General features: G+C 43.0%; 1 protein-coding gene across 1 annotated transcript; it reads right to left on the bottom strand.

Moving 5' to 3' along the window:
- Positions 1-3737: 3737 nt before the first annotated feature.
- Positions 3738-12243, bottom strand: FAM210A (family with sequence similarity 210 member A). Its single transcript, XM_054381859.1, has 4 exons — positions 12209-12243; positions 8580-9052; positions 5923-6034; positions 3738-4125 (listed from the first exon to the last, which is right to left on the bottom strand). Exons 2-4 carry the CDS (start codon positions 9026-9028, stop codon positions 3859-3861), a joined length of 828 nt encoding a protein of 275 aa, XP_054237834.1. The 5' UTR covers positions 9029-9052; positions 12209-12243; the 3' UTR covers positions 3738-3858.
- Between the last annotated feature and the right edge of the window lie 11281 nt (positions 12244-23524).

Below are 23524 nucleotides of genomic sequence, written 5' to 3'. Positions count from 1 at the left end.
CCTCATCCAACCTGGCCTTGAACACCTCCAGGGAAAGGACATCCATGACCTCCATGGGTAACCTATTCCAGTGGCTGATGCCCTTACTGTAAAGAATTTCTTCCTGATATCCAGTCTGGATCTGCCCTCAGGCTTCATTCCCTCTCACCCTAGCACTACAATCCCTTGAAGAAAGTCCCTTCCTGGCTTTGTTGTAAGCCCCTTTCAGGTACTGGAAGGCCACAATTGGTTCTCCCCAGCACGTTCTCCAGGCTGAATAACCCCAGCACCTTCTTTTTTCCCCCATCTAGGACTGATCTTTATGGTAACAGACAAGGTTTAGAGACACAACTACCATTACTCCTTGAGAGTCTTGGCCAGAGCTGCATTTGCTGCTGCATCTGTGAGGAGCAAATGCTCTCTGTGCACTCATAGAGCTGATCCACATCACAGGGATGTCTCGCATCACCTGGCACCTGCAAAGCTCTGAGCACCTTTCAGTTGGACCAGTTCTGCACAGAAAAAGTGAGTTGTAGACTGCTTGTTGGAGGTTGTTATGTCTAAACAGTACCTGTAAAAAATAAATAAATTTTGGAAAACAAAATGAAACAAATTAAAAAAAATCCCCAACCCACCCAAAGACCCACAAAAGAACAACAACAAAAAACAACTCCACCAAACAAGCAAACCAACTAACTCCCCCCGCCTCGAAAACAAGCAAACAAAAAGAACCAGTGCTGGAGAACTTAGCTGAAGTAGGGTCTCCTCTGGTTGCAGTTTAGTCTCTTTCTGGCCACTTGTTCAGACCCAGCAGCAGCCAGAAATCTCCCTTTAATTACATCTCTTTGTGCAAGCCTTCCCCTGCTGTACTTGCTCTGGAGTTCTTCTTTTCTTTTGTCATTCCTAAGCAATCCTGTGTGGCCTTTCCTCTGTTCCCTTCTCTGTGATTGTCCAATCAATTCATCAAACTCAAGCCCAAACTCAACACTACATGTTGCCCCCACAGGCTTTTGAAATCAAGATGTATTCTTTTTGTTAAAGAAGATCATCTTCATCAAAATAGCCAGGTGATTGTCAGGGGATAATTACAAGGCTCTAATTATTATTGTTGCCAGCAGTAAGTGATGACCAAGGACAAACAGCACAGTGCTCTGAGCTGGCACTCTGCCAGGGGACACAATCAGAGAAATGTGTTTTCACGTTACCTCCAGCCCCATCCTGGCCAATCCTTCAACCCTTGGGCTCTGACCTGTCATCACCTGGGCTGTCTGGGAACCAGTGGAGCTCCAGCCCCGATTTGGGCTGCACCTTCAGCTCTGGCAGTAATTTCAACCACAATACTGGGCCTTAATCAGACAATTATTTTGACTGCCTCCCCCCAAAACCCCCAAGACGGACCCTGGCTTCCAGCCACAGAGACCCACCAGCAAGGAGAACTCTACCCCAGTATTGCAGCAACAGCCATGGAAGCTTAGTTATAAGCAAGACACAAGGACAAAAGTCAACTTCATCCTATAGTTAAAACAGTGGTGCAGCTGGGTACCTGCTGGGCGCCAAGTGGACTAATGTCACTCCTTCCCTAGCTGGCCCAGGACCTGTGCACCAATGAAGCAATGCATTGATTAGGCCAACCTGAAGCAAGGCCGCCACTCCAACTAATTGCAGTGAACTAGCTGTCACAAGAGAGAGCCCCTCAGCTCAGATTTTCAGTCTTGAAGATTCCCCCTCCTGCTTTGTCAACCCACATCTGAGTGTTTTCTTAATTGACCTGCTGGACGATGTAGCTGCCCCAGAAGCTCCTCAAGGTGTTTCATGGTGCAAAACTGGCCCGAACAGTTGCAAATAGCCACTATAAGCTGTTCCTGCAGCTGCAGAAATGGTCACAGAGGACAGGCTACTGCATGTAGTTAAGAGAGGAGATCTTTTGTACATGGTCTGAGTAGCAACAGGTCACAGCCACACTGCAATGGTCACAGGACAGCTGGACATGAGGACCGGGGTACCAAAGGGGTGTGTGTGCAATGAACACATTCTAACACGCCTGAGGGCTACAGCCCCAGCCCAGGAGACCAAGGTGCCCCTATGCAACCCTTGCCACATACAAACAAGAGATGGAACCTGTGAGCTACACTGAGAGGTTCCCACATCTGGCCCCAGATAAAGAATGACCACACAGTATTCCTGGGGCAGACTTCAGGCTTTGCAGGGTGCTGCAAGATATAAGAACAAATAGCAACAGCGGAAGAACGTGTGCATGGGGACAGTAAAACAACAGCATCTGTTAACACCAATCCTACGGCAATGTTCATCTCTGCAGCATAAGAGCTCACAGATTCATTTTTTAATAACATTTCTCAGCAAGATGGCACTTCACCTCTTCAGGGCACTGAATATACAACGATTATTCCTCACAACATCCCTGTGAGGTAGGCATTGGATTACAGTTACTATTTGACCATGTGGACAGAGGCAGAGAGTACAAAAATCAATCCTGCACATTTAAGTTAATGAAGTTTAACTCAAACATTGAGAGGCCCTCAGTGACTTGACTGACAATGAGTGGGGCAGAGCTGATAAAGTGTCAGTTCTTTTACTCCAATTAACTATGCTCAGGGTCCAGTTGTTCCTTCTCCATATCCCCCTACAAACCCCCACCACTGTTAAACAAGATGCAGAGACTTGCTACAAAGTGAGACCTATAATAGGAATAGGAAAAAAAACCCCAAACATTTAATTTAGCCTTCATTTGAATAAATCTATGGGAGAACGGTTTCACCTTTATTCCACCTCTCAGAGCATTTCAGCCTTCAGCTGTAACTATTTGCCTAAGAAAAATCAGAAGGGAAAACCCAAAATCTTGGTAGCCTGTGATCAGTGTCCCAGAAATGAGGCTCACTGGAGTTACATCATGGTGCTGAAAGCTGAGGGACTCCTGACTAGGAGGAGGAACTTTGGGGGGGTTTAAACTCTAACTGTGCATGTACTAAAAAAGCCTCTTAGTGTACTGATTTCTCAAGTAAACTCTTCCAGAATTGTTCTAAAATATGAACAGTTTTGTAAACATTAACATAAAAAAACCATAAAATCCTAGTTTTTAATTTACAAGTATTGATTAATTTCATAACTTCCTTTCTCCTATAAATCAACTGTAGGAAGCAAAGTATACTGGACAGTGTTGCTCCTGCTGTGATTAATTCATCTTCCTGCAGCTTTCTGGTGAGATTTCTGAGAAGACAACACTGTCCAAGAAAGATTCATAGTCTCAACCTGTAAACCAGCACAGCTCAGCTGAAGTCTGTATAGCCATGACAATTAATTCAGCCTGAGTGGCTAATTCATTGATTCCTTCACATGCAGCAGCAGTGACAAAGGTCTGTCTGCAAGCTGAGAGATGATCACAACTCAGGTGCCTGGGTCCACATACTCTGAAAGCCAAAAGATGTTGCCTTTCCCAGTAGAGAACTCTTCATTCTCATTTAATGGAAGATTCAGCCTCGTGGAGTAATGGCTGTGCACTATGAAGAATGAAGCAGTGGCTTTTGGAAGAAATCATCATTTTGAGAGGGGAAGGAAAAAAGCCCAACAGAACAAACCCCAAACCCCAAAGGGAAGAGTAACTGCTACCAATGGACATGAACTTCTGAGATTCACTTTTCCTTCTGCAAATTGAAAATGTGGCCACAATCTCTCCCCGCAGGGAACTTCAACCTTGGTGAATATACAGAATTTTTAATCCACAGAGGAATTGTAGTCTCCAGACAAAGTGGTGGTGGGGAGGAAGGAAAAAAAAAACTACCTCAGAAGTGCACTTTGTATATCCTGCCTCACAAAGGGTTTAAAGTGCTAAGGTTTGATATATCCAAAAAAGAAGCATCTCTCCTAGTCCTTAATTTTTTTAAAGGAAACTTTATCTTTGGTTTCCTGTATTTTCTCTGTTATTTTATCCTTTGTTTCCTCCATCTTCTCTGTAATTTTATCCTTTGTTTCTTCCATCTTCTCTGTAATTTTATCCTTTGTTTCCTCCATCCTATCTTGGAGATATTCCTTTACTGGTGGTGGTGTGGACATGTAGCCATGCTTACGTAGATATTTAACAGTGACAGATGTTCCTCCCAAAGTCACAGTGTATCTGGCAGGAGTTGCAATCTTAAAGAAACCAAAGATCACACAGCATCAACAAAACAGGACAATATTATCTAGCAAAAAGGCATTTTTAACATTAAGAATTTATTTTGGTCAGTGCCAGAGACTAAAAAGATCTTCTGTTTATAAAGAAGCAAATTGATTTATGGTGCATCCCCCAGAAATACTTTGTGTCCTTTTGACAGGCACCAACACAGGCATTAGACTTCCATTTAAATAAAGCCCATTCTGTGCAGCTTGTGGGACAAGCATCAGACACCTCCCTCAGAATGCAATTCACCACAGATGGTATGTGAACAGTGAGCCGTGTAAGCAAAGAGGAAATAATGACCACAAGAAACACTAAATTCTGAAATTCACAGGTTTATAAACAGCTTTCAGTCCAAAAGTAGGACCTGCAGATAGAAAGCTAGAGAGCTGAGACCCTAAGAGGTCAGCTAATCCAAGACACAAGAAGACAGGTTTGTTACTGCAGGCAGACTAAGCTGCTCTTTCAGAACCCACACAATCTTCCCTTTGCAATCTACTCTACTGCTTCCATGTCTTCAAAGTTGCTTCCAGCACTGCCAGATCTCCCAGGTATAATAAAATCTTTATATTTAACCATGTTTATTTATTGGTCTTTTAAGCACAGGAATAATTGGCAAAAGTAGAGGGAAAATAACCCCTTTAGTATCAGATAAGCAGCAGACCACATCTGGAAACAAAACATCTGAGCGTCAGTTGAAGCGAATGCAGAACTTTGGTTTTTTGTGGTCTGACACATTTCAAGTTTCCCCAGCATAGTCTGTGCCAGAGACCCAAACCTGATTCAAATGGCAAAGAAAGCACTTGACAAGTGATGGAAGGTAGGAAGACAAACCAGCAAATCCTCTAGGATAAACAATCCTGTACTTTTATCTGGAAACCATGAGGTGTTTAGACTTTACCTGTTTCTCTCTGTTAAATGTGTCAGGGATACAGAGGAATCTGGGCTGTAACAAAAGAGGTATGGCCAGCAGGTTGGGAGAGGTGATTCTGCCACTCTGCTCTGGTGAGACCTCACTTGGAGTACTGTGTTCAGCTCTCGGACCCCCAACACAAGAGAGACATGGACCTGCTGGGTCCAGAGGAGGGCCACAAAGATGACTACAGTGGTGGAGTGGTCTCCTATGAAGACAGGTTGAAGGAATTGGACATGTTCAGCCTGGAGAAAAGAAGGCTCCAAGGAGACCGTATAGCTACATTTCAGTATCTGAAGGGGACCTACAAAAGGCTGGGGAAGGACTGTTTAGAAGGGCTTGTAGTGACAGGATGTGGGGCAATGGTTTGAAATGGAGCAGGGGAGATCTAGGTTGGACATAAGGAGGAAGTTCTTTACAATGAGAGTGGTGAAATACTGGAACAGGCTGCCCAGGGATGTGGTTGAGGCCCTGTCCCAGGAGACATTCAAGATCAGACTTGATGTGGCCCTGGGCAGCCTGATGTAGTTGGAGGTGTCCCTGCTGACTGCAGGGGAGCTGGACAAGATGACTTTGAGGGTCCCTTCCAACCCAATGCAATCTATGAACTTAACTGCAGCTAAATCTGAGGGCAGACAATCCTTTGGGCAGCAAACAAAGGTGTTGAGAAATGGACTCCTTAAAGGAGCAGAGAGCCCATACCCACTTGCATGCAAGTGTTTTTCTACAAACATGAATGCTCACGTGTGGCTACCAAAGAGAGAAAACAGCACCAACTCTTTCTGCTGTAAACAAGGAAACCCTGTTCAGTTCACCAGGCAAGATTCTGAGCTTATTTCTAAGCTCTCATCATACTTACTTTATACAATGCATATGCAGTTAGTGCATTTCCACTCTGGGAATTTTTCAGGATGCTCACTATGCTATCTGGTAAGCCAACCAACTCCAGGAATGGAACAACATTCACTCCCCTGTAAAAGAGAAAAGGCAACCTGAATTGGAATTTGAAACCTGAGCAGTGATTTATGGTACCATTTCCATTCTTTAACTCTATTATACCAGCAAGTTACTCAATCTGTTTTTTTTTTTTTTTAATCTAAGCAATATATTACAGGGGCTATATATCTGTACACACAAGAAAATTAACATTCTTTTCAGCTGCCCAGAAAGGTTGTGGAGCCTCCTTCTCTGGAGGTTTTCAAGACCCACCAGGATGCATTCCTGTGTGGACTACCCTAAGTGATCCTGCTTTTGGCAGAGGGGCTGGACTCGATCTCTGGAGGTCCCTTCCAACCTCTAATGTTCTATGATTCTATGATTCCAAGAGGTGATCCCTTTACATTATCCCTGTTTGGCCGAGCAGCTACTAACTTACCTGTCTGTGGAGGTAAGTAGATATACTGGTGGTAAGATCCCTACTGAGGCTCCAGTTGTGCAGGTTCAATGCCCTGTTTTACATAAAATCTCTTCTTTTCCTTTTTAAAATCTCAAACTAATCTGCAGCATGCCCAGAAGCACAGGATCCATGCTTCAGTGTCCTCCATTCACTTATAAATACATCAAATAAAAAAAAAGGATGTGGCTAAAAAAACAAGGAAGCAACCTGGACAAGGGGCTTTGTGCCCAGTTGTTGCCCCATGTCAAAATAAGGTGGCAAGGTGGATTTCTTTCTATTTGAAAGCCAGGGAAGTTAACATCATAAAGAACAAAACAGAAGAAGAACAACATAAAGAAGAAGAAAAGGCAGTCTTACACTAGAAAGCTACATGCAGTCCTAGAAGACCTGCCTTTCCAATATTTAGAGATCATTATTAGGATCATTATCCATTTCTACCTAGTATTTTAAGCATTCTTCTGTGCACTTCAGCATCAGGAACAGTAAAACAGGAAGTAATTTACTAAGTTACTGGAGCCTACAATCTGAAAGCCTATCCCCAGAGTAGAAAACTAGAGCCCTAGTAAGATCAAAAAGGCAGAATTAACTCTGTTAGTTCATAAACCACTGTTTAGTCTTGTGTGATTCTGAAAGCTGCTTTTCCACTTCAAGAGGGTGCTGCTCCTGTGGTATGACAAACTGAAGATTTGTTATAATTAATTTGTAGTTAAAGACCTCAGTCATTTTCATCCTATTTTAGCAGTTCAATGTTTCAAAAGAAAAGTACATTTTCACTGCATCTGAAGTATCTGGATGTAAGCATCAACCTGAATTCATCCAAAGCAAAATATTTTTATCGCTCAAGACCTTTATTCCTCTGACATGTGCTAAATTTAGAATGACATTTGGATCTATAGCTCCTAGAAAGGGCAATTATGCCAGCTGGTTAGAGTAACCAAGACAAACACTTGTGTAGCAAGGCATTCTGATGGCAAAGCCCTATCCTTGCTGCCACGAACTGCTGTTGTCTCATGCTTTCTATTATTAAATATACAACACTGCAATCCAGAGAGATAAACATTTACTCATATTTAGCAAGCCATTTGCAGACAGAAAAAACTCTTTGACTTGAACTAACAGCTCATAGCTGATACAGTGGATTTTTTTTTCCTAATAAAAGGCATTTTCCAGAACAGTATCTGGCATATACTATAGCTGAAAGAAAGTAGAATTACAATACTTCACTCATCTTTTTCTTTTTTTTTCCAGCCACACAAGTATTTAGTTTCCAATTAAAAAGTCTGTCTTACAAAAGAAATTATTTTTTTTTCAGTGGAAGGCGGGAAAGAGATGTAAAAGGAATAAAGGCTTGTGAGGAACTCAGAGTGAGGTGGAGGGCATAAAAGTCATTATGGAGAACCAGGGATGAAGAACAGAGGAAGTGGTGAATCATAGGATGGTTTGGATTGAAAAGGACCTTGAAAGATCCTGCCATGGGAATGTGAAATACCTTGCAATTCCACGAGCAAGAAGAAAGCAGGTCTTTAAAGGTCTCACCTAGCAATTTACAATTGAGATTCCAATTCCCTGTCTTTACCTTGTGATCAGTAATAATTTCAATGCTGTTTACGTCCATGCTTCTTGGGGGCAGATGAGCCTTCCCTATGATGTTAGTGACATACCTTGTTCACAGAAATAACTGCATGATAATAGCACACACATAACACTAATGAATCTTAAGTGTGGTGTTCAGTATTAATCTTGTGTTTCAGCTAAAAACGTAGCCCCATTTCCCTACTACATATAAAGTCAATTTTTGGACATGCAGCAGTGTTTTAGGGGCATCCTCAACTAGATCAGGTTGCCCAGAGCCTTGTCGAGTTTCACCTTGAGTATCTCCAGGGGTGGGGCTCCAACCACCTCCCCCATCCCTGGAGATATTCAAGGGGAGGCTCGACAGGGCTCTGGGCAGTCTAATATAGTTGAGGATGCCCCTACTTACTGCAGAGGGGGTTGGACTAGACGACCTTTGGAGGTCCCTTCTAACCCAGATCATTCTATGATTCTATGTCCTTTCACCTGTGAAAAGTCAGTCTCCATTCAACAGCACTATTGGGCACTGCCACAAACTATCAACTTACTTCATGGCTGCATAGTAAAAGGCTCCAAACCATACAGTGGAAGTCAGAAGATGCACTGGAATCATGACTTTTCCATACTGTTTAAAAGTTTTCTTGAATCTCTGAACGAGACTAATTGATTTGTCTTGCAGTGGATCAGGATCTGAAGCACCTGGCTCTCCAGGGCTCTGCTTGGCTGTATCCCTGGCTGAAGTCAAAGGATTTCTCTCTTCTGGTACTTTGTGAGGAGCGTCTGCTGGCTGTGATGAAGAAGTGCTTTTCTTTGAGGCAAGCTGTGCTGCCCCTGCATGAAGACATCGTTGAGGAGGGTCCAGTGCCAAAACCACTTTGCATCCAACATTAGACAAGGCTGACTGTCCCTTCAAGCACTGAAAGATGCCAGTGCGGGGAGAAGCCACGCATGTCCCATGCACCAGCTGGGATGCAGAATGCAACAGGCTCCGCTGCATTTCGGTGACCTGCAGGTGAGGTTTCTAGAGAGAGAAAACAAGCAGCAAAGAGTAAACAAAAGGCATTCCAATAACCTGATTTCTCTGTTTCAATGCTACTTGAGATTGTCAGCTTTTTAAATTGCTTTCTGTTCTTCTTTAAAGGTTTTCCTTATCTTGCTTTGCAGAAACTCTCACCTTCTAGAATTAAATCATCATTTCGATTCTCACTTCTTTAGCTTTCTGAACTTCACTTACCCCACACTGCTCCTCACAGCTAAAAGGCTCATTCTACTCTAAAAACATTTTCAGATGTTTAGTGCTACTATTATCTGGCACAGGTATTGAGAAGTTACCTTGAAACCTCACTTCTAGTATCAACTTAGTTTGAGTGATACTTCAAGCCTACATAAACGTTATATGAACTCACTGAAATGCAACTAAAATGATTTTTTGGGTGTCAATACATTTAGTTTTGCTATACTTTTTCATGTTCTAAACTTTTTTGTACTAGAAGTTCATACAGTAAAAAAAAAAAAATCACTACTAATTATTATTGACAAAACAATAACCTTAATAGTAACAAACCTAACCATAACAGCCAGCATACATCTGTTAGGAAAGGGGATGGTACTATTAAATTAAATTGAGCTGCAATTTCCAGAACATTACAATGCAAATAACACCTTAAAACTGTGGACAGCCCATCATGATTTTGGATATTTAATGCTCACTCCTCAATGTTCAAAAAAAGCATTGAGAGATTCCCCACAAAAGAATAATTTTGGACATCCAGAAGTAATTTTTTTCCCCCTCAAAAAATGCATGCTTTGAACTACTGAATCATACTGAGATCATCTACTCCAACCTCCCTGCCATGGGCAGGAATGCCTCACAATCAGACTCAGCTGCCCACAACCTCCCTGGGCAGCCTATTCCAGAGCCTCACCATCCTCTTACTGTTCTTCCTAAGATCCAGTCTGAACTTACTCTTCCCCAGCTTCAAACCATTCCCCCTTGTCCTGCCTCTAGACACCATCATGAAAAGTCCCTCTCCAGCCTTCCCATAGGATCCCTTCAGGTACTGGAAGGCAGCTATAAGGTCACCCCAGAGAATTCTCTTCTCTAGGCTGAACAACCCCAGCTCCCTAAGCCTATCCTCACAGCAGAGAGAGAATGAAATATCATGGAGAGAATGAAATAATCCTTTGTTCTACACAATGACTAAGTTAACAGAACCTATTTTCTTTCCCTCCAAAAAAAGGTGCCACTAATTGAGTGTCTGTAACAAATCATACAATCACAGGATGTCAGGGGTTGAAAGGGACCCCAATAGATCATTGAGTCCACCCCCCCTGCCAGAGCAGGACCATAGAATCTAGCTCAGATCACAAAGGAACACATCCAGACAGACCTTGAAAGTCTTCAGAGAAGGAGACTCCACAACCTCTTTGGGGAGCCTGTTCCAGTGCTCTGTGACCCTTACAGCAAAGAAGTTCCCCCTTGTATTGAGGTGGAGCTTCCTGTGCTGCAGCTTACATCCATTGCTCCTTGTCCTATCACAGGGAGCAAGTGAGAAGAGCCTGTACCCTCCCTCCTGACACCCAACCCTCAGATATTTATAAACATTTATTAAATCCCCTCTAAGTCTTCTCTTTTCCAGACTAAAAAGCCCCAGGTCCCTCAGTTTCTCCTCATAAGGCACATGCTCCAGTCCCCTAATCATCCTCATAGCCCCCTGCTGGACCCTCTCCAGGAGGTCCCTGTCCCTCCTGAACTGGGGAGCCCAAAACTGAATGCAGTACTTAAGATGAGGTCTCACCAGGGCAGAGTAGAGGGGGAGGAGAACCTCCCTTGATCTGCTGGACACACTATTCATAATACACCCCAGGATCCCATTTGTCTTCTTGGCCACAAGGGCACATTGCTGATCCATGGATAACTTGTTATCTACCAGGACTCCCAGGTCCCTCTCCACAGGGCTGCTCTCCAGCAGATCACCTCCCAACCTGTACTGGTGCAGTTTGTTATTCCTTCCCAGATGCAGGACTCTGCACTTGTCCTTGTGGAACCTCACTGGGTTCCTCTGTGCCCAGCTCTCCAGTCTGTCCAAGTCTGGCTGGATGGCCACACAGCCTTCAGCTTTATCAGCCAAGCCTCCCAGTTTAGTGTCATCAGCAAACTTGCTGAGCAGACGCTCTGCCCCCTCATCAATGTCACTGATGAAGATGTTGAACAGCACTGGACCCAGCACTGATCCCTGGGGGACTCCACTAGTTACAGCTCTCCAGCTGACACCATTGACCACCACTCTTTGAACTCTATCTTGTAAGCAGTTCCTAACCAGTCCCTACCAGTTCCTAATCCACCTCACTGTCTGCTATTCCATCCCACACTTCCTGAGCTTGCTCACTAGGATGTCACGGGAGACGGTGTCAAAGGCCTTGCTAAGGTCAAGGCAGACTACATCCACTGGTCTCCCTGAATCCACCCATTCAGTTATGGCATCACAGAATGCTATCAGATTAGTCAAGCAGGATTTCCCCTTGGTAAATCCATGGGTGCATCTCGTCAGGGCCCATGGACTTGTGAATATTCAATTTGTGCAACTGATTCTGAACCCAGTCTTCACTGACCAGTGGGGAGCAATTCTTCCTCCAGGCTTCCTCTCCTTCATTTAGGGTCTGGAGTACATAGGGGAGTTCAGTCTTAGGTGTAAAGACTGAAACAAAGAAGGCATTCAGCAACTCTGCCTTCTCTGCATCCACAGTTATCAGGGCTGCCTCCTCGTTCAGCAGTGGCCCCACACCTTCCCCGTTTTTCCTTTTCCTACTGATATATTTGAAGAAGCCCTTCTTGTTCTCTTTTACTTCCTTTGCCAGTTTAAGTTCCAAGAGGGCTTTGGCCTTCCTTGTTGTCTTCCTAATGCCAGTTAAGTCATTTATATTACAACTTTCAAATTTTTGTGGTGCTTGTACATTTAATTTCTGTAACAACTTGTGATCTGAAGTTAGAAATTATTCAAGTTCAACTGAAACTCAACTGTCTTCACCTCTGCTTCTCCTTCATCTGTAGCCTTTGATATGTGCTTCAGTCAGGTGTTTTGATAGGGAATTTGTTGAGGCTGCTGAAAACTACCAGTAATTCACCATAACAAAGGCAGAAGCTAAATAATAAAAAAGAAAATGAAGCCACACATACCCTTTATGACTTTCCAGATATTCAATGAGTATAAGGTTTTTATCTCCAAAAGATTGCAACTCTTCTCCTAGTTCTCCACCTTTCAAACAGACGTCTTGAACACATTCATGACTGCTGGAGTAGGAAAAAAAAAAGGCACATTTAGAGAAATAGCAACAATAGCAAATTAATATTATGAAGACTTTTGGTCACCCTGAAACTTTGCTTACTGAAGGAGTTAATTATGTAAATTCTCCTTTGGATACTGCCATGTCTTCAACTGTGAATTGTTTTCTTCCAAGAGACAGTCTCTCTTCTTGGAGAAGAGTCTCCTCCAAGCTAAAGAGCCCCAGCTCCCTCAGTCTCTCCTTGTAAGGAAGATGTCCTACTCCCTTAATTATTTTTGTGACTCTGCACTGTTCCCTGAGGTCCTTCTTGAACTGAGGGGCCTAGAACTGGACACAATATTCCAGATGTGGCCTCACCAGGGCAGAGCACAAGGAGAGGAGAGCCTCTCTTGACCTACTAACCACAGCCCTTCTAATACACCCCAGAATGCTGTCCAGCATCAACTAACAGCATGAAAGTAACACCACATCACACCTTTGATTCTTTGTTATGGCTGCAGAACATTGAGGTATGAAATAATATGAGATGGAGGTGAGAATTCCCCTTAATGCGAAGAAGCATCAGGTCACTACACCGTGTTCAACACCCATCAGTTAGCAGCTAACAGAGTTGTAATTAGTAAACGAGTTTTAAGGCCTCTGCTCAGAGTCAGGTGCATGTACAAGACTTAAAAATAGAACATCACAAGATGGCTTTCAAGCAGGGAACTACCATGGCCACCGACAACACTTGCCACACTACTTTTTATGTTCCTATATCCTCAGACAGACTTGGAACTCATTAACTACAAGGTTTTCTTCCCAATGAAAGATCCAGCCCATCCAAGGGAAGGCTCTCTGTCCAGATGTAGGAAAGGCAAACAAATAAAATGAACAGATTAATATTGCATACACTTTGTAAATCCCCTTTAAATACATGAATATTGTTAAAGGGGTGATGGATGTAGCTGTTCCATTGTAATCTTTTAATGAAGTGGCTCAGCACTGCAAAGGGGGAAACTCAGAAATTTCTGAAACAGGACAGAAACTCAAAGTGCACAGAAATGGGGTTGGAGTCTCAAAGTAGTATAAAACTGTAGTTGTTTCATCCCTCTAAAATGCAAGACGAACACAGGAAAATCTGTCCCCAGGAAAGGAGTTCTTACAAGGACTTGTAGTGATAGGACAAGAGGGAATGGATTGAAGCTTGAGGAAGGCAGATTGAGATTGGAGATCAGGAAAAAATTCTTGACAGTAAGGGTGGTGAGACACTGGAACGGGTTGCCCCCAGAGGCTGTGGATGCCCCCTCCCTGGAAGTGTTCAAGGCCAGGTTGGATGAAGGCTTGAGCAACCTGGTCTAGTGAAAGGTGTCCCTGCCAATGGCAGGGGAGTTGTAACTAGGTGATCTTTAAGGTCTCTTCCAAACTAAACCATTCTATTAATCTATGCACTTTGTGAAAGGAAGTTCCTAGTATCTCAGGCACTCAGACAGCAGGAAAAAGCATGTCAGCCTGTGGATTTGAGACAATTTTGTTCTCCACATGTAATACTTCTCTTAAATTACTAGAGCTATATAATTGTCCAGTACTTTCATGTGGTTAAAACCACATAGATTCTAAGGAAGTCAGGACAGTAACAAACGCTGCTCACAACTGCATCTAGTAACTTTCCAAAAGCTGCTTCTCCATTTTAGTCAATTACTTCCCCCCACCCCCCATGGTGTTGCACAAGGCTTCAAAGGCACAGAAAAGGACAGAAGCAAGCAACAGGACTAGAGGAAATAGCTACAAGCTGTGCCAGGGCAGGTTTAGGCTGGATATTAAGAAATACTTCACTGAAAGGGTTGTTAAATATGTAAAATGTAAATATGTAAAAAACTGGAATGGTCTGTCCAGGCAGTGGTGGAATTACCATTCATGGAGGTGTTTAACTGGTGTGTGGATCTGGTGCTTAGGGACATGGTTTAGTGGTGACGCGGCAGTACTAGGTCAAAGGCTGGACCAGATGATCTTGAAGGTCTCTTCCAAACAATGATACTTAGCAATTCTGTGCAGGGCAGCTGGCCCATGGCATGAGAATTTGAGGGAAGGCAGAAAGTGGTTGGATTTCTGCATCACCTTTCTCTCAGAAATGCCACAAGGCTTAAAAGAGAAAAAAGTAGCTAAAGACAAAAATAATTGTTCTCTGCTGTAAGAATCCCATGTGGTCAGTGACTGAAGGCTAGTAGGACAAACTATGAGACAATGCCCAGAGTGCCAGGATAAAGTCTCCTCTTCAGTGCTGGTTAACTATCTTGTAGTATCTCCAGCTGACTGTAATCTGAGCTGAGGAGATCTTGGCTGTTCAGGACATACTCCTGGCTGGGATTCTTGGACACCTATTTAGTTCTTTAAGGCATGTCTGTCTCGTGGCAAGCTATTCACAAGCCCTCAAGACATAAAGGCAGTGCTCTAGTGGCCTCTGGAGGAGAAGGACAGATCAGCTTCTCATTGCAGTGGCTAAAGGTTTTGTTCAGCAAACTATTGCACTTCTGTTACAGTTTAGACCAGCTTTGGCATAAACCTGAGGTACTGCAGGAGTACTCCATACCCTGCCTTTGCTCTGATAGATATTTGTCTTCCAGTGCTTACAAGGATGGATGGATTAGATTTGCTTTTGCTCAGGAAGACAATAAAAAGTTCAGACCAACTCTAGACACACAAAGATCCGATGTGACTACCACCAAATTCATGGGTTTGGACGTGTGCTAGCAAGAAACATGAGGTCAGTGGAAAATAGAATCATAGAATCATTTTGGGTGGAAAAGACCTTTAAGGCCATTGAGTTCAACTACTAGTGACAAACTAGACCAACAGAGGTACAGCAAAGGATGCTATGGATATCTGCTGTTGGAAACAGATCATGCAAGACAGCCTGCCAGATTGTTACAGTGTGAGAGCTGAAATCCCCCTCCCACACTGACAATAACCAGGCTAGCTCAGTCTGAAAGCAAATGAAGCTGTATTTACAGGCAAAACAACAATCTATGATGAAATGCAATGACTATGTACAAATATACACTATTCACAACATTTACAAATATGTACAATCAACAGAGAAACACAACCAAGCCCCCTGGCTTCCCCCTCAGGGGCCAAGCCAGAAGGACTCCCCCCAGGCTCCCCTGGCAGAAGGCAGAGAGAACCAAGAAGCAGAGAGGCTGTTAGACTTCGCTTGTCAAGGTCTGTATGCAGGTGTTGTTATCTTCAGCCAGAAAAGAAGCAGGCAGACTGAGAGAAGACTGCGAGACTGCCCAACTTTGTTTTGAGTAGTGATTCTTAAACATGTCTCTCCAATGGAAGTGTTTAGAATAATCATTATTTTGCTTTTTTTACACCCAAGTGATTTATTTACCTCCTTTCACTTTCTCTGCTCGAACTTTGTGAAGAAAAGTTAAAGGCACAGTCTTTAAAACCGTCACACAGATGAAACTTTCCTCAGGATAATTTGTACAGAAATAGCTATCTTCATATAATTAACTTTGTTTGAGTGGTCAGAGAAATTAAAATACAAGAATGGAGACGGATGGCAAAAACACTTTAGTTTTTCTGCTAAGTTCATTTGTAAAAGAGGCCAGAAAGCATCTGAGGGAAATGGGGATATAGTGTATGTAAACTACTTTGGTTTATTTTCTCAATTCTGCCAGAAACACTCTGGACACAATATGTAAATACAGATGAATTTCAAGCATTTTTATTTGTTACTGTTTAAAAAAAAGAACATTAATTACACCACAGGAGAGTTCCCAATGAAAATCCATGAGCTTTCTTCATTCCCAAAGTACCTTTGTATGAAACAAGATAATTCATTTACATTCTTGTCATTTGTAGAGAAAAAAAATCAAGCAAACTTTGAGGGTTGTGTGGGGTATATACAGAAAGTTTCTCAAAGGACACAAATCAAGTTTTCAGAAATCCTTTCCAGCTCAACTTGAAGGCTAAATGAGCAACCTGGTGTATGGGAAGGTGTCCCTTGCACATGGCAGGGGGAGTGGAACTAGGTGATCTTTAAGGTCCCGTCCAACCCAAACCATTCTATGAATCTATAAATAAAAACCAAATGTACGGAGATCTCATCCAAATAACTGTTTAATAAACACCTCCACTGTTTGCTCAAGGTTTTCTCCTAAATGTAATTTAAAAAAATCCAAACTTATCAGATTCAAATTCTTCTTTTCAAGAACTTACAGTGTATTTTACAAAAAAAATCCTGCCAAGCTAACAAACGAAAGTAAGAAACCCACAATTGTACAGAAAACATCTATGAGTTGACAAAAAGAGCTGGGAGCATACTTTAAAATGATTATAATAAGGGTACAATAGATGCAAAGCACCACTGGTTTTCCCCAACTCAATGTAAAATATAATCATAAGCCTCTTAGTAACTGCAGTGGCTCAGCATAGCCTGCAGTAACTGTCCATAATCTTAGAATTGTCAGGGTTGGAAAGGACCTCAAGGATCATCCAGTTCCAACCCCCTGCCATGGGCCAGGACACCTCACACTGGATTAGGTTGCTCAGAGCCCCATCCAGCCTGGCCTTAAACACCTCCAGGGATGAGGCTTCCACCACCTCCCTGGGCAACCTGTTCCAGTGTCTCACCACCCTCATGGTGAGGAACTTCTTCCTAACATCCAATCTGAATCTACCCACTTCTAGTTTTGCTCCATTCCCCCTAGTCCTATCACTACCTGACACCCTAAGAAGTCCCTCCCCAGCTTTCTTGTAGGGCCCCTTCAGATATTGGGAGGCCACAACAGGGTCTCTTTGGATGGGAGAACTCCCATTTAATGGGAACATGGCGGTGTACAGAGACTTCTTATTCTTTGTATTAGTAATTTTAGTGGATGAACGAGCCTTTAGAATTTCCATTTTGTCCTTTACTATTTTTGCAGAGTCCCTTACACAATTTGTTATTCATTCTAAACTAAGAAACTTGGTAATCATTTGAAGTTTGGGCATCACTAGCTGTCTAAATCTTGTCTACCATTTAGTGTTGTCTGAAAAATAGAGCACCACATTTTAGGTTTAAGGGAGTAATGCAAAGTAAATCATAGTGAAAATTATTGAAATCTTGGTGTGGTAGTTTTAGGCCTTTAAAATTTTTTGCTGATCTTGAGCAGAAAGTAGTAAAAATGTAACTAAATCACTATTGGGTGTAAAAAAGGAAAATAATGATTATTCTAAACAATTTCATTGGAGAGATTTTCCATAAGATTTGGTTCCCAAAACAATTTATCTCTTTTCTTGCGTTGGCCTGAGAGATACTAACTGTGTGGTTCTGCTGGCTTCTGCTTGACCTTGGCTGCATTGCTTTTATTTTGGCTAAGTCTGCTTCTCTCTCTCTTCCCTTGTGTACAGGGAGATAAGGGGGAGGCAGAAAGGGAGCAGCTGTTGCAGCTCCCCTGGTCTTTTGGCCACAGGGGTCCTTGTGCTGTTTGTTAGTTGTAAATTTTGGAAAGCGAAACAAAGTTGCTTTGGAAAGAATAGAAGTTCTTGTAGGCATCTATGAATTCTGAACATTAGATTCAGAAGGCAAAGCAGGAGAAGGTAATACAATACTTTTATGTTGAGCTATAGATCTATCTGGAATGCTAAGCAGGAGGCTTAACAGCTGACTTGCATCCAGCCAGTATCATAGCAGTAACCCCATTTGCCTCTGTTGGAAGCTCTGTTCAGCTTGCACACAGCTAACCTTTTATGCAAGTGTGAATGCTCTCTCTCCAAATCTTCTGAAAGATTTCATGACAATTTGCAGTGCTTTCTGCTCTTCAGGACTTGTGTTTTGAGTAACTGGTGCTATCGCACAGCTTTGCAGGGCTGAACAGCTGCCTGAGTCCCTTCATTCACAAGTTTCCTTCTGCCCTCTACTGAAGTTACACAGAAGTACAGCTCTTCTAGGCTGTTCTCCACAATTCCTTCCAACAGCAGCAAATTTGCTGGATTATCTTCTATATTGGTACCAGAGTCTCTCAAAAGGAAAGGCACATGTCAAGAGAAAGGGGAAATATCCCATCTTTCAAGTGCCAGCTCATTTGATTTGCTGTCCATCTTGCACTGTATAGCAATGTCTACAATAAGAAAGTTAGAGATGTTTTTAGAAGTTTAAAAGTAGGCATATCTAAGCCAGAAAGGTTAAATGAGCCTTTTCTTAGGTAAAAGCAGAGACTGCACTTACCTGCTCATTATTTTGACTTTCTTCTGCACATTGTCTTTCACTTTAGGCTAATGATCAAAATAACATCTAGTTATCTCTTTCTATTCCACTCTCATGTAATAACTTTCCTAAACAACCCCTGATAGCCTTTTTCATCCTTTTATCTCCTAAAGTGTCATTAGTTCATTCCCCTCAAACATTTGTGCTCTTCTGGCAGAGTTTTCAACCAGAGGCCCGTTAACATGGAGATGTGTGGAATGTGTAGTGCTGCAGTTTACAAAGCAGTGGAAAGTTTCTACAAAAAGGAGCTGCAAAATGTAATTCACTTCAGCAAGCCTTAGGTCAGCAGCTCCTTTCACATAGCTTTGAACTCCCACAGAAAATCACCACAGCTGGACTAGTGAGGGGTTAGATGCTGAAGCAAACTATGCATAGTTTTTCTATACCACAATATTTTTGAGGATCTCTTGGAATCTTCCCTCTCAATAGTTCAGTAAATTTTACTGGCAAATTCCTCTCATCTTTGAGTTTTCACTGAGCATCTCAAGAGTTCTGACACTACCTAATAACAGGTATTAGCAACATGACTATCAGCTGTTGAGGGCACAGATGTCTCTTTCATGCAGTTCTGTTTTGAGCTCAGAGCTGCTGTGCATATCTCTCCACTACCAGAGCCATCAAGAAAGCCGTAAGGTTGCAAACAAAACTGAACTCTAGCTTATTCAAGCCTTCCTGCTATACACAACAGCTTCAATAAGAGAAGTCACAGTGGAAGCATTAGGTTCAAGATTTTTTTTCCCCCATTTCTTCTCACCACACTTATTTTACATTTTCAAACACTGAAAAGCTGTCATTTTTCTTAGCAAAAAAACCAAACAAACCAAACCAGAACATTCATCTTTCAGCAACACTACTGTTGGCAGATTCACTTCCAGTACAAATCTTTTCTGAAGACTCAAAGTTAAGCATCAAATTCTCTGTTGTGAATTCAAAGCTGTACATATGGGGAAACACGTGGAGTATCAGAGTATCTTGAAGAATTATGTGTGAAGAGGCTGATCCTAACATTTACAGAACACACACATGCTCAAATACACACTTTTCATGTAATTTTTTGCGAATACTTATTTCTCACATCTCTACAAGTGAATGTGAATTGCTCTTACAAAATCAGCGTTGTTTTTATTAAGTTCTTCATACCTGAGTGGATAAACTTTCTTGCCCACTATTCAATTTAATGCCTTACATGGCATCTTTTCCTTAGAGGACACTATTGCCAACATTGCCAGCCATGCAAACAACAAAATGAGATCATCTACAAGTGTCTGAAAGAGCAGTCTCTTGACACAGAGCTTTCCCTCTCCACCAGGAGGAGCTCTGTTGGGACTTCAGAAACAGGACTCAAATAACGCTCCCGCTCAGTCTCAAGTAGCGGATCACTACATTGCTGCATTCAGAACAAGAAAGGAATCCTGTGACTGCACCACCACAGCCTTTGGAAGCACACTGCCCTCTGCGAGATGTGATCAACAAAGCCTAAGACTCATGTTTCAGCACAGAAACATCTCTCTGTCACAAAGTACTGTCCTATGGCCTGAGACAACAAGTAGCAAAAGATATCATCTGATGTTAACATCAGCAAAATCAGCTCTTGATCCACACATTGGAGCTAAGCATTACCATTACAGTTAGAAGGTAAGTACCTTCACATTCTACTCAACTCTTCCACCAGCCACTTTCAGAAGAGACTTCTAGAACTGCTGTAAACCCACTTGCATTTTTATTTAGAACCACCAAAATCCATCCATTTGAAAAAAACCTACTGCTGTGTCTTACAGTTTGTTCATGAGCACTGGGCTATACTAACCCAGATCCCCTTCCCTCATCTTACACAGCAAGGCCAGACTACAAGCTCTGGAGAGCTGCAGGGGATCTTCTGCTACAGCAGGCTACAAAGCCACAATCACAGCCTTCCTGTTTTGTTTATACAAGAACTGTTACAGACAGTCAACGTCAGGTTTTGAATATGATTAAACAGTAGCTCCATGGAATTAAAATGTATAGCTCAGCTAAGCAGCACTTTCATTTTCTGATGTGCACAGAGTAAGACCTACTTTTGCCATCCAGATGTCTTTGTTTGGAAGAAGCAGTGCTGCATTTGGAAAAAAAAACCACAACCTTTTGTTAGCTAATGCAATAGGCAACTAGCTTGAATATGCAGAGAAAATTGAGTACTGGAAGGTTCTGGGGTAGAAAGGACTAAAGATGTTCAGAGGAACCCTTGTTCATTACCTGAACTTGGCTTCAGAAGTCTAGACAGGTTACAGGTCTAGACCAGGTTAAAGCCCTATTGTATAATCCCAGTGCCTTAAAGGGGAAATTACTTCTGTCCTGACCTGCTTACTGTCTAAGGCGATAGAAGGTAGTAGAACTGACATAACTAGGTACAACAATCTCGTCCACTAACCCAGTAACATTTGGCTGAACCATAGTTTTCCTGACAGCTTGGAGCACTATATTCTTGACTTAACATGAATAAAGTATGTTGGATTCAAAAATACCTGTACTGGTATTCTCAAGACCAACTGAACTTACGAAGGCATCACTACAATAGATCATAACGATTTTTTAACCTCCTAGTTACTTTCTACTCTTAACTGTAATTTTATTATAATGACAGAGACATGAAGAACAATCTGTAGATTTTAGAGTTTTTATGATCCAGGAAAAAGTCCTCTAACTTGAGCAGTATTCTTCTGTTATTGCCATACTGCACAATACTTTTGTCTCAAGTCAAAGAATCTACTAGAGACATCTTATGGTCATTAAGAATCCCTGACCTCAAAGTTGACTCTCAATTTAAAGTGATGAGAATATCAAGGTAAAATCCTTATGATTCATTGTGTACTTTCCAGGAAGACTTCAGTCATGTTTTGGGCCCAGGTCTCAGTTCATCTACTGGTTTTAATTCCATTCTTAATACTGAAATAGCTGTCAAGATGCAAAATGAGAGCTGTTATGTAAGATGAGATCAAGAACCTCCCCATCTTGCAGAATGGACTTTAGTCTGTTAGTGATGCCTGTAAGCACACACACAGAGAGCTAGGTGAGTTTCTCTGGAGAAAAGAGCAGCAGGAGAACTAAATGCATCCTTTTAGGAGACAACACAAAATGAAACCTTTTCTTATTACTGCCCACAGATCTACTTCACAGATTATAGCAGCTGATGTCAGACAAATCTTTAACTTCTTACAGTCCATACATACTCTGTGACAGTCTGAATTTGCTTACTTAACTTTTGCCATCTGCAAGTCAGCTGATATCCACCTACTCAAATCATCCATTAGAGAGAAAAAAAAAAATCTATCTGAAGTTCTTCTTAAGCAGCAACTGCAATTCCATAGTACTGCCACAGAGGCCAGTCATACTCCACTCTACCTCAAGCAGCTCTTGAACAGAAAAGGAAATAAACACAGGCTGTCAACCCCATAGGAAGAGAAGGATGGTGGGGGACACACTATCCTCTGTGCATGCATTTCCCACACAGAAGCAGCTGCAAGTCATATAAGCTAGCAGCACAGGTGACACTCCAAATGAGGAACCTGTTCCCTGCTTTTCCCTGAAGTAGCAAAACTTTGGCAAATCATTTTATGTTTGTATTTGTAGCAGCAACAACAGCTTAGGGTTTAAGTAAACTGAGAAACACTTTAATAATAACCTTTGGTTAGGAATTCCAGGACACTTCATGTACCACTGCCCAAATTAACGTTTACTTTTTGGGACAGTTTGTAGAAGGCATTTCAGAAATTGACATAAATGAGGCTGAACACACAGTTTATAACACTTGTCATAAAGCCAAATTTGATTTGTTTTAAACCAAGTTCTTATCATTTCTCAGCCTGACTCCCTAGACAACTACCACAGTTAAATCACCAGTAAGTGATTATTAATGAGAACCATAACTTCAGGCAGCTTTGCCAGGTTACATCTCATTCAGCCAGCCACTGCTTCCTATGGATTCAGACACCTCCAAAGGCAAGCCATACAAAACATAAGAGAAAGAGAGTGCCAAAAGAGCAAGACGAGCAAGAGAACATAATTCTACGATTAAACAGGTAAGAGAAGCCAATATGAGATGTCTCAGTTTTCAGATTTTCCCACTGAGGGTAAAATCGTACTGGCATGTGTTTGTCATGTGCCACCAAAACCCGTGTAAAACATTCATTAGATAAGGAAACGTTTGCACAGCCGCTCTGAGTAAGTCCGAAGAGTCAAGACACGGACTAGGCTGTCTCGGGAGATAAACACCGCCAGGAGCACAACCTAATTACGGCCCTTTAACCGTACAACTGCCAGAGACTCGACGCCGACATCTTTTACGCCAGACGCGACGGCCGTGGAGTTTGTGGAAGAAGAGAAAGCAGCCAGGAGAGACCCACGGAACTCCAGGCGGGCACACCGCACCAGCTTCCCCCTGGCCGGACCGCGGCCGCAAGTCAGTGAGCCCAAACCCCCAGGACTGCGATAACCAAACCGGCTGGGACTCAGGGCACCCGCAGCCGCCGGGGGAAGCCGCCTGACGCTCGCAGGCCCTGCCGCTCCTCACCACTCTCCATAGCTCCTCTCGCTCCGCCGCCACCGCCCGCCCAGGGGGGGCTGCGGGAGGCGCCCGCACCCTCCTTCACGCGCTCCGGGGCGGCAGCCCCTCTCCCTCAGGCACACCAAGCACGGGTACCTTGTGGCCAAGCCACCGCTCTTCCTCCTCACGAGCCCTGAGCCATAAAGACGCACCGGACGGCGGCAGACCAAAGGCCTCCTTCTTTCCTACCTCCCTCCTACCCGCCCCGCCCGCCCGCGCTCACAGCAGGGCAACGTGCAGCAGCACCCGTCCCCACCATCACCTTGAGGCCCAGCGGGATGGATTGCGCAGGCGCGACTCGCACCCCCCCAAAGGCCTCTGGGGTTCGTAGTCCCCCCGCTTTAACGGGCCGAGCCGAGTGGCGGAGCGACGTCACGTTACACGCGTACGCAGGG

Source organism: Indicator indicator, chromosome 6 (assembly GCF_027791375.1).
Source record: "Indicator indicator isolate 239-I01 chromosome 6, UM_Iind_1.1, whole genome shotgun sequence".
NCBI lineage: Eukaryota > Metazoa > Chordata > Aves > Piciformes > Indicatoridae > Indicator > Indicator indicator.
The sequence above is the reverse complement of the archived record's forward strand: the minus strand, read 5'-3'. Positions and strand labels throughout refer to the sequence as shown.